The sequence below is a fragment of the Chaetodon trifascialis genome, chromosome 7, assembly GCF_039877785.1.
Source record: "Chaetodon trifascialis isolate fChaTrf1 chromosome 7, fChaTrf1.hap1, whole genome shotgun sequence".
Taxonomy (NCBI): domain Eukaryota; kingdom Metazoa; phylum Chordata; class Actinopteri; order Chaetodontiformes; family Chaetodontidae; genus Chaetodon; species Chaetodon trifascialis.
This window is the reverse complement of record NC_092062.1, coordinates 19,861,293-19,872,367: the sequence shown is the minus strand read 5'-3', so window position 1 is coordinate 19,872,367 and position 11,075 is coordinate 19,861,293. Positions and strand designations below refer to the sequence as shown.

General features: G+C 42.1%; 1 protein-coding gene across 2 annotated transcripts in view; it reads right to left on the bottom strand.

The window, feature by feature from the left end:
* Window positions 1-1,463: 1,463 nt before the first annotated feature.
* The window catches only part of aplp1 (amyloid beta (A4) precursor-like protein 1), a 32,338-nt gene continuing 22,726 nt past the window's right edge, over window positions 1,464-11,075 (bottom strand). The window contains exons 4-17 of one of the 2 annotated variants that reach the window (XM_070967420.1): window positions 10,829-10,941; window positions 10,197-10,393; window positions 9,809-10,110; window positions 8,805-8,932; window positions 7,485-7,559; window positions 7,205-7,363; window positions 6,993-7,121; window positions 6,473-6,572; window positions 6,168-6,335; window positions 6,019-6,039; window positions 5,852-5,919; window positions 5,644-5,709; window positions 5,400-5,543; window positions 1,464-4,461 (exon numbers count right to left, since the gene is read on the bottom strand). In XM_070967420.1, coding sequence (XP_070823521.1) covers window positions 4,360-4,461; window positions 5,400-5,543; window positions 5,644-5,709; window positions 5,852-5,919; window positions 6,019-6,039; window positions 6,168-6,335; window positions 6,473-6,572; window positions 6,993-7,121; window positions 7,205-7,363; window positions 7,485-7,559; window positions 8,805-8,932; window positions 9,809-10,110; window positions 10,197-10,393; window positions 10,829-10,941 — 1,772 coding nt within the window. In that variant the 3' untranslated portion in view covers window positions 1,464-4,359. The remainder of the gene's footprint in view (window positions 4,462-5,399; window positions 5,544-5,643; window positions 5,710-5,851; window positions 5,920-6,018; window positions 6,040-6,167; window positions 6,336-6,472; window positions 6,573-6,992; window positions 7,122-7,204; window positions 7,364-7,484; window positions 7,560-8,804; window positions 8,933-9,808; window positions 10,111-10,196; window positions 10,394-10,828; window positions 10,942-11,075) is intronic. The other variant, XM_070967421.1, reaches the window with a different exon arrangement.

Sequence of the window (11,075 nt, the reverse complement as noted above, 5' to 3'; positions counted from 1 at the left end):
TCAAGTGCACAATTGATGTGATAAAACCTTTGATCTACCTACCAAGAGGATTTTAATCTCTGCATTCTGAGGGGTTTCATATTGTTGTTTTGTTGAATGAATCAAAGTGCTACCGAACTAAACAAAACGCATGCTCAGACTGCGATGTGATAGCAGTCGGGGTTAATATGAGTCGTCTTACATTACCACAGTGGCGGTATGTGAGCAGTCAACTTCAGAGGCATCACTAACAAGATGACTGATGTGCGCTGGAGGCATCAATGACAAACTGTCACTGTATAGCCACAGAGCCTTTTCACAGTAATCTGGGTAAGGAGGACTACCCGTCAGTGTTGTGGTTTGGAAGAAGTGAACCAGGGCTAGGGGCTGGGGCTTGACACTTCTTTGTAATTTGTGGGTGAAGGAAGTGTGAGGCCTACCTACGCCAGTGACTGTCGGGTGAATTGGTGCTTGGGAACTGTGTCAAGGCATTTATCAGTTGGTTTTACAGAAGGTCAGGTGATTATTAAGGCTTATCACAACATAAAGCACAGGACTAAGATTTGATTAGACAGTCATTTGCTCAGAGATAAAAGGAAGTTGACACAAACACCACAGCTCGAGTATATCATCACTCACTGCTCTACATTAGGTTCAAAGGAAAAGTCTCATCAGTTATGTTACAATGACTAGCAGATTATAAGGGTAATTCTCATTGCTTTTAGATTTCTAGTATAAATGAGATGTTTTTGCCCCGCTAGCTAATCCACGCGAATTCACATGAAAGTTAATTCACTAAAACATTTGCTTCTTCCGTCTCTTTGAGGTTAATGAGGTGATACGCATCACATTTTGCTTTTCCTGACAAAGGAAGTAGACTGCAATTTTGGCATCAAGACATTACACTGTGGCTTCGGGAGTCACTGAAACTCCACACTGAGAAGTGAGAGAAAATCTTATCTGACGCCGTACCTTCATCTTGGTTAAGATTCTTATCTTTCAGAAAGTTTTACTACCAAATGGATGACATTACGATAATGTTTGAGAAACAGAGGAGTAGGACTTTTCATGGCTTGAATTTCAAACTTAAAATAGCATTATTGCTGCCAAATCACATTTTGTGCACTGAGGTAAACCAATGTTGACACTCAGTGATGTAACTGTATTGTATTGATGTATTGTAATTGCAAGGACAAATGTGTGAACTTTAGGTTTCTATTTTCTAAGAAATCCAACGGAGGGTGTGCAGGTGATGAAAAACGTAGATTTTCCACTGTAAGTCAGATGGTTTTCCCCTCTTAACTGTAGCTTTGACATCGTAGGGCTGATTACACAGGTTACATCACGGTCACTTTTCAGTCTCCTGCATGTTGCGTTTGGGAGATGGATGACTGGATTAAGTTTCCGAATGATGTGAATGTGCTGTCAGTCAGAGAGAGAAACTCTGTGTGTGTAGAAGTGATTCAATAAGCGCAGACACAGTGTTTTATGGGTCATTCATTTTTTATTACACTATTAATTAGCTTGACCAGTTTTAATTTCTCAGATTGCTTGCAGATACAGTTACACAACAGAGAACATTTTGCCAAATTGGAATATCTGTCTGCTTATTTGTGGAGCATGTCTTTGGTTAAAGGTCTGAATGAAAATGAACAGCTCTCTCTCAACGATGCTATCAACATCCCTAGAATCAATGCAGTATAATTGAAGTCAGTCAGACAAAATAAGTGTCTAACATTTAGCAACCTGTACCCAAATTGAGTCATTTGGTTTTACTTGTGCTTAGTGCCACTCCTTGTCAATTAGGCAGAGGCCATATGTCCGTCTCTATTTCACATTTCTGAACGTTATAAACTTGTCAATGTTTTATCATACAAGCCTCTAAAATTACATTACAGGTGAAAAGCATGACCCTTGATCCAACTGATTATTACATATAAATAAAAAATACAGAATAATTACATCCAAAACACAGCATTGTAAAAGGCAATAATGCAGCAATTAAAATCTCAATAACATTGTTTATATTCGTCGGGAAGAAAGGGGACAGACCAACAAAGAAGTCTAGAATTTGACAGAGGACGTACGTACAAATGTGATTTGAGTAACTACAGTATACACCATTCTAAGTCTGCTAAATGCTGGTAGGAAACCTTCAGTGGTTTGGGAAACACAGGCAAGCTTATTCTCATCTATGGTTTCAGTAGTATCATTACAAGATCAACTGACTTAAACTGTGAACATACAACGTTTTCATTCACTAAAGTAGCTGTACAAATTATACAAGGGCTATGACTTCTCTTCACCTGTCATAACACAACCGCAACCTGCAATTAACCTGCCTAACGAGAGAAACTGAAGATTAATGCTAAACCATAAACTCTTTTGCTTATTTCAAAGCAAACTTCGCAAAAAAAAAGAAGAAAACACAAATTATAAGTAAACAACGTTTCCTCTGGAGAGACAAATGCAGGTGTTTAGAGAAAACTTCAACCAGTAAGAAATAAATAAAATATGAACTGATTTTGGTGGATTATCTATACTATAGCACACAGGTAAAGACTGATGAACAGAATGCAACATCCCACAATGTGACCTTCCTTAACCAAATGGTCTGACAGGGTTAAGTGGAAATCAACAGTGACACTCTAAGCAGCTAACAATCAGCCAGAAAAAAAGGGGCAACCCCTTTTTTTACTTACCTATACAGGATGGTATGTTGATCATAAATATGACAAACTACAATGAGTCATTCAGTGAAAAGCTATTTATGAAGAGGGTAACTTAAATATAGCTTCTACAGAGTACGAACATTCAATGTTATTCAGCCCAAATTTGTCAAAATGGCAGATTTAAAGACACACAGCATGTTTTACTGCTCTAATGCCTGAGTGTGGTCTGTTTTTAGGACTTACTACAAACACTGATACTTCACATTACTATAGCTGTGGTATCTTTGCACGCCTCTGTAAAGTACATTACGCCTATGCTTTAAGTTCCTCTGCTCTGATACACACCTGCCTGTGAAAATGAACAGGCTGCTACAGGAAGTGACGAGACGGGCATCGGGCATGTAGTCTGTCTGCTGGATGTCACTACTTGGTCTACGAGGGGAATGATGCGTTACTGAAAAGAAGATGGAATCTCAACACCTACCTTAAATACATTCAGAAAGAAGTTACTGTGTCGTTGTCTTGTGCTGGTTTTTACAACAGTCCGTTTTCAATCAGCCATGTTAGGAAAATGTTTCTCCTTCTCATAACAGCACAACGTACTATTTTTATGTATTATTCCATTACATCAATGCAAATTAATCATAGAAATGTCTACACCTAGTAGTATGTATTTCTTACGTTATTTACAGTGTCCATTTTGAACGGTGACATTTCCGACTTTTCAAAAGCAATGACAAGAACAACACAAATAAGTACAGCAGCATCATACACCAAGTTGTCATGCTTTCATTAAAATAACAGACTTCTGATTTTTGTGTTTTACAGTTCTTTAGGTAGCAGTACAAATAAAATGAACTCATTCACTGACTAAATTAGCTAAATGGACTATTTGGTATATTTCGCCAAATAATTTGTTTCTCAGAAGTCAAAAACATGATTTTTTTTGTACCACCAGCACACAGCAGTTCTGTATCGACTAGTGTGGTCTTTTTTTTGGCCTTCTTTGTTTTGAACTAAAGCCTAAATGTCTCACGCATTCAAAGTAAACACCTCCACATCTTCTCCTAATGTTCATGTCTTAATATTAGAGGTACTGTCCAATGTTATGGCAGCTCATGGAGGTAAGTTTAGCTTGACAACCAGCTCGGTAATTGCCCTTTTATCACTGAGTGGCTTTTAAATTGAGAATTACACCATAATTTAACTAGGCTGTCACTCACACTCATCTACACAGATACATCATATCTAACTGTGGTACAATTTGAACAAAGAGACTACTACTGAAAAATAAATACTATAAAGCATTATGCACCGTTCAACTTCAGTTTCCAGTGAGGGGCAATAGGTCAAGTCATGCCACTGGGATGGGTTTCCTGTCTATGAGGTGAATATTTTCAGGATTATGAAACGCTGTGGCACCGCTAATGGAAACAACAATGCTCAGACCCTAACCCAGAGGAGTATTAGATTACAATAGGTGATGTGAGTTTGTATCATATCTCATTATTCACATTCTGGTAATGATGATAGGTTGTTGTTGGTCATTTACAATGGGTTCGGGACGTACCCCGAACTTATACGGTTACTTCATGTTTGCAACACATCATAAATCCGTCAAAGGGAGTGTAGCTGGGACACCACTGGAAGGAAGAGTGGGGGGGACAAAACAAGTGGGCAGGCATGACTTGTTGGCAGCCCCGGTACCTCAGTTCATCTGTTCAAAGAATTTGTAGGTAGGGTTTTCATAGCCATGGTTTTGCATTTTGTTGAGCTGTCGTTCTTCTGGTGTCAGCATGGGGTCGACCTGCTGCGAGACACACAAAAGCTCCGATTATTACACACTAAAGACAAATTCACAGGCAAGGACCACATCATCAGCTGAACAGTTGACAGTTATGACAGTTAAAGTTTTGAAATATTTCAGCATCAGTTTAAGTGAGTTTAACATCAGAAATAAGGCTGCAAGCAAACGGGATGTTCTGGGGTTGCATGCAGGGCAGGAAGACATTTATAGATGTGTGACAGTGGTAGGAAGAGGAGTGTTTGAGGTATAGTCCAGCTCCTGAACGTCAGCTAAAATTAATCTCAAACATTTCTATCCATCATTTCCAAACAGTATTTAATCACCAGCTGCCTTTTAAAGGAATAGTTGGACATTTTGGGAATACGCTTATTCGTGTTCTTGCTGAGAGTCAGATGAAAAGATCAATACTGCTCTCATATCTGTGCTGTAAGCATGTAGCTAGAGTCAGAATCTTGCATGATGAAACAGCTAGCATGGCTCTGTCTGAAGGTAACAAAATCTGATTACCAGCACACTGAAAGCTCAGCAATCACTAATCTAACACTGCATTTACTTAATCCTTAGGAAATTTGAAAAATGTAAAAACATCAATTCACCATTTAACTAGGGTTTAAGTGTTGAATTACTCCTTCAGCAGGAGCAGGACCTTTGTCGAGTGCTGGACAGCTGCTCCTGGTGCTGGCAGGTGGATTATTTTACCTTTGGACAGAGCCAGACAAGCCGTTTCCCCTTATTCCCAGTCTTTATGCTAAACTACTGGAAGCTAACTGGCTGCTGACTTTAGACTGATACTCATCCCTCCATGCAGCAACTGATTTATGTATTTCATCACAATATGAAATAAATGGAAACAAATTGATACTTTGATTGGTATAAAGTGGACCACAGGTGTGGTCCTGTAAGGTTTTTGGCTTAAATCAAAGGCTCCTCTGGGGTCGTACCTCAACGATGCCATGACTGATAGTGCCGTATGGCTTCCTGCGCACCAGCAGCAGACTGATTACCATCACCATGGCAATCGCTACTGCCACCACCAGCAACCCCACCATGGCGCCACGGTTGAATGTCTCCAGTGCATCAGGTTGCTACGGACAGAGAAAAATGTGCAGTGAGAGATTAAACAAGGGAGACGTGTGGGGACGACAGAGTAGGATATTTTAAGTTGAATTCATGTTAATTTCTTACCAGTTCATCTCTCTCAATCTCAGGAGGCTTGTTGACGACCTGCTTGAGCTCCACAGAGGTGTTGATCTGAGAGGGAATGCGTGAGAATAAGGGAAATATTGGGACACATGCACACACTAAGCACATATTTCTGTGTCTAAACATGTTATTTATTGGCCTGGGATGGAGTCTGATATTTCCCCAGCCCTTTAGATGATCATCATCTTACCTTTTCCTCATATTCATAAGTAGCGCCTCTCTCAGATGTGGTATAATCATATTCATCGACTGCAGACACTTAAGACAGAGACCAAATTGGAAAAACATTTGGCAACATTGAGCAAATTTAAGAAATACAAAACTGCTGTCATTGTAAACAGTAAAATACCAACTCACCTTTCTTATTAGACTGCAGTTCTTTAGAGAAAAAAAGGGAAAAGGTCTCATTAATAACAGCAGCCTGTGAGAAACAGCTGATTTGACTCACACAATTAGAGCAGACTTAAGGGTGGTGAACTTGTGGGTGTGTGTATGAGGATATATACCAATGCGGGGAGGGTAAGGCCTGTTCTGGAAAGCTCTCTCCTCTTCCTCTTCATCATCCTTTTCCTCCTCGCTCTCTGCTGGCAGAAGCTCCTCAGTAGTGCGGGTCTCAGAGAAGGAGGTGGTCATGAGCTCGCTGATGTCTCCTCTTTCTGCCTTGACCAGCTCCTCTACAGGTGACGCATACATAAAAAAACAGAAGTCATCTAGACATATCGTGGACGACATTAATGACAATAAAATACAACAGAGTTCACACGCAGGGCTCTGCGGTGATGCAATGATGGGTAACAGTAGTTTAGCTCACGGATATCATTGTGCAGCTCCTCAGCCAAGGATGGATCCTTGTACAGCAGCGCAAGACTCTGGTTCATCCTCTCCTCAATTACATGGAGATGTGTGTACACCTGCAAATTAGAAAAATCCATTTTGCTTAAACTGTCACCAAGAAAAGGGCCAACAGAGTTCAAACAATGAGTGCGTGTTGAACTGGTCTGAGCTGTGAAAAGAGAAGCAGTGAATTTGGTTCCTTAAGTGAATGAAAAATGAAAGTCCAGATAGATGTTTTTATGGATTCATGTGTCTAAAGCTGCTTTTGAAGTCAGCAAAGCCTGGCTTTGATCTAAGTTTAATGAAAAGAGGCTTGGTACCTGGTTCACCTCTGTGAGTTCAGTATTTATTAACTTATCTCTGGCAAGTGCTCACTCTTCAGCACACGGTGTTCTATATGTGTCCTGGTCAGCAGAAAAAGGAGACTCGCATCTCAAATGCACAGGTGTGTGCCAAAAGCATTTCAAAGCAAATGCCTCACACTCTCAGACACTCACCTGGAATTTCATCTGCTCAGCCTTCTGGGGGTCGACAGCCACAATATGCTGGTAATGCCTGAGTGTGTGTCTGCGGTCCTTCTGCTCTGCGGCCATGTATCGCTTCAGAGCCTGTAGCACGCGCTCTGGCTGGAAGGCAAAGCGGGCAGAGTCAGTGAGATAAAGGTGCTGTCTTAATCCATGCACTCCTCTGTACTCCATGGTGGACTTACCTGAGGGGGCTCGGACTGTACGGCAGTCAGGTAGTTCTCCAGGGCCAGGCGGCGGTTGTTGTTGAGTATAGCCTCCACTCTGGCAAGATGAGTCTCCACCAGCCTCTGCCTCTCTCCGGCAACCTGTTCCTCCAGTGTTTGTAGCACAGACTGGAAGTGCTGGTAGAGGAAAGATGAGGTAGCAGGTGCAAGTATGAGTAAAGTTGGTGCTATAATGCCAAAGGAGCATTGAAACCATTGAATTAAAGCCAATAAAGCAGGTTGACAAATGTCCGCTTGCCTCATTCAGGGCCTGTCGCTCTGACTTCGGCAGATTCTTTGACTGGTTGTCTGCCTCTGCCCATTCCTTCATGATCTAAGGAATTAAAGACACATGAGATCATGACATAGGGGTGTGACAGTATAAACTGTATAAACATCATACTGACAGGCATGAAAAATGAGTTGCCTGTGGAATTAGTATATGTGTTCATATCTCTGACTGTTAACCAGTGCACCTTGTTGTGGGATTTTAAGTTAAAGGCAATGGGAGGAAACGAAAGGAGGAGCATTCTAGAGTATATGAGGAGCTGTAGAAGACCTGAGAGTTTTTGTGCAGGACTGTGGGGTCCACTCTGCTGTTTGTTCAAACTATTTTTACTTTGAATAAACAACCTCACATCAGACTTGCGTAGCCTATTTCTTGTAACCTTTGTGAAGACACCAATAACTGATCCAGAAGTGTTTTTGAACTGCATGTCAGACACTGCTGTTAACACAGTGTCACTTCAAAGTTTGCACATGGTTTGTTCTTAAAAGCTTGGACATTTGGCTTCAAAGAAGAGTTTTGACATTTTGGGAAATGTCGCTTCTTCGCTATCTTGCTGAGAGTTAGATGAGAATAGATACATGCAGCTCAAGCCAACAGTAGCATTGCTCTGTCCGAAGGTAACACAACCCGCCTACCAGCACCTCAAAGCCTCACTAATTAACACGTTATATCTGCATAAAGTGTGAAGAGTAAAAATGGGGATTGCGTGCTGAGACTATTTCTTCACTGGGTGAAGTGACTTCCTGAAGTCTCTGCTGCATGCAAGGCCGCAGCACAGTGACGACAAGACCACAAAGTCAGCAAGAAAGCAAATAAGGGTATTTCCAAAAATATTTAACTATTCCTTAAAAACCGGGGCAACAGCTGTTATGATCTTTTATCACCTCAAAGCAAAACATGTTGGCTGTTAGGAGGAATCTTTGGCATAGAAAGAAAAGCCATGAGGCAAACATCATTGTCTGATTTATTGGTTTGCCCTTTTTTACATAAAAGGCTAGTAATGGAAGAACATTAAATGCATCATAGGAACATCTGCAAGGACACGCTGTCCATTGAAACTGTTGAGCAATGATAGAAACACTGTATGTGCGGTGTGTGATGCTGCAGCGAAAATCCAAAGAAAACGACAAACTTCAATGTGTACAGAGGCGACTTTGAGATTGTGGGCAAAGGTATGCACGCGCACACATCCTCGCTGTTCTGAGAATTATATCAGTGAGTCTGCTGTCCAACTAACCAACCTGCCAGCCCAAAACCCTATCAGCCCGTTCTCAGCCCCGTGCATCTCACCTCATTGATGCGCTTCATTCTGCGCTCCTCCAGGTCTGTCTTGGCACGCAGGAAGTTGGCATGCTCAGTGTCATCCACTGGCTTCTCAAAATAAACATCGACGCCGTCTGTTGGCCGGGCCGTGGTCACTAGATGGGAGAGACAGAAAACAGAGGTTACTTCTGTCAAGCAGACAGTAATTAAAAGGACGGCTCTGGTCAAAATGTGTCTCTGGGTGTCCTGGAGAGAATTTAGGTGGAATACAGTAATAATGCTTTAGAACCCCAGCGGAGTACCGGGGAAATATACATCAATTTGTCTCGCACACAAGTTTAATCATTACTATTGGCTCTCAGGCTTTCAACTAATCCCAAATATTGGAAAATTAATAAAGAAGATTACTGAAAAAGTGCTGAGATTACTGATCCCATTCTGTTTTGAGATATTGTATCTGGGTAAGAGACGGGATACTCTTTGTGGATTAGAGAATAAACTCATGTTCAATAATGTTAAATATGAGTAAAACAGGAATTACTGTGCTATAGTAATGAGGATTGTTACAAGTGTCATAAGAAACCCTGTAAATATAAATAAATGCATTAATCAGCATTTCCTTGTTGCACTGCACATTCATATTTACTGAGATGAAGAACATCTAGTTTCCATTACGGGCTCAGGCTTTACAATGCTCCCTGCAGAGACAGTGAGCCCTATCATGGGTTACCATCCTGATTGTGTTCTTGGTCAAGTTCAGTCAAGAGGTCAACTGTTCCATTTTCTGTGCATACTAGCATGAACCCTGTGGAGGCCTGGGGGCTGCTGTGGGTGTGGGTGAATGAAGCACCAAATACATATATTTAGAAAGACACACATGCGCATGTCAGAGGCATGCAGATACCGCATGCATGAATATGACAGTTTCTCCCCCCTGTGACTGCGAAAGCAGGAGAGACACCATCAGCAGTTATTTAGTCCTGATGATGAGACATGATGTAAGGATTAACAGAAAAATGAGGGACACTCACAGCTGTCTCCCTTCATCAGAGGTGTAGAGGTGGTGGGTTTGTGGCTCTTCTCATAGTAGAAGGAGTCCAGATAGTCTGATGTCTGGTAGGGACCTGAGTCAATGGGATATTCATACTCCTCTGGATCTTTCACGGCCATTGCCTCCTCTTCCTCCTCTTCTTCCGCCTCCTCCTCATCAACTTCCTCCTCTTCTTCCTCCTCATCCTCTTCCTCCACCACTTCGTCATCCTCCTCCTCCATATCCGCTTCGTCCACATCTGTGTCAGGAGAGGGGCTCGGCGTGGGGGCTGTCATTTTGGTGCTGTGGAAAAGTGAACAAGTCATTACTCTGATGACGCAAGCCGCCATCCTCCGACATCTGCACGTGGTCAAGCTGAATCATCTTACAGAGAACTGAGTTTCCCATTGGTCTGAGATGTGAGTGTCTGAGGACCGGCGGCGATGTCCCTTTCCTCGGTCTCTCCTTTACCGCTGCTGGAGCTCCCTCGGCCCGGGCAGCACACATACTCGACCCCCCGGAAATGGTCTCCACATGGCAACAGCATCCCGTAGCTGTGGAGCTCCAGATTGTCTGCAGCACATTCCTGCGATCCACGAAGTAAAAAAAATATAATATACAATAAGGTTGAAATTAATATTCTTATGTTAAAATAAAGTGAAGTACTTTAAACTCTAAAAATTGAAATGTCTTCTCTCTGAATATAAAGAGTTGATAGAGTAGTGTCTGACTTTGAACTCTGACACATCTCTGCTCTTTAACAAACACCTCAGGTAGGCGCGCAGCTAAATTATGACGTGATGCACAACACACCACTGTGCAGACTTGTCTGGTCTTGTCTGCTGAGGCTGTTAGGTCTGGCTGTACGAGAGGTTTTAAATCTGCACTGGAAAGTTCGATGTGTGCATGAGACAGTGGAAAGCCCCATAAAAATCACCCTTCTGCTTAAATCTTCCTTATTCACAAGCCTTTATTCTGCAACTTTAAAACTGTACAACTGCTGTTTATCTGCCCTTCACACCTCCTTAGCGATGTTGTGCCAGTACGCGCAACTCTTGCAAACATCCATCTGCTCCTGGTGGAGGAAACGGCATCGGTCGGGCACCAGCAGGGCCTCGCTCACGTACTCGCCCTCTGCAGCAGGATTGAAGAAACGGTGAGGTCAGCGTAAGATGCTTTAAAGCAGTGGGAGAATGTTAAGAGTCAAACTTGAGATTTAAGTGGAACTGTGTTTCAATGTCGAACTTCAAGCATGGCTGTGCTTTAAT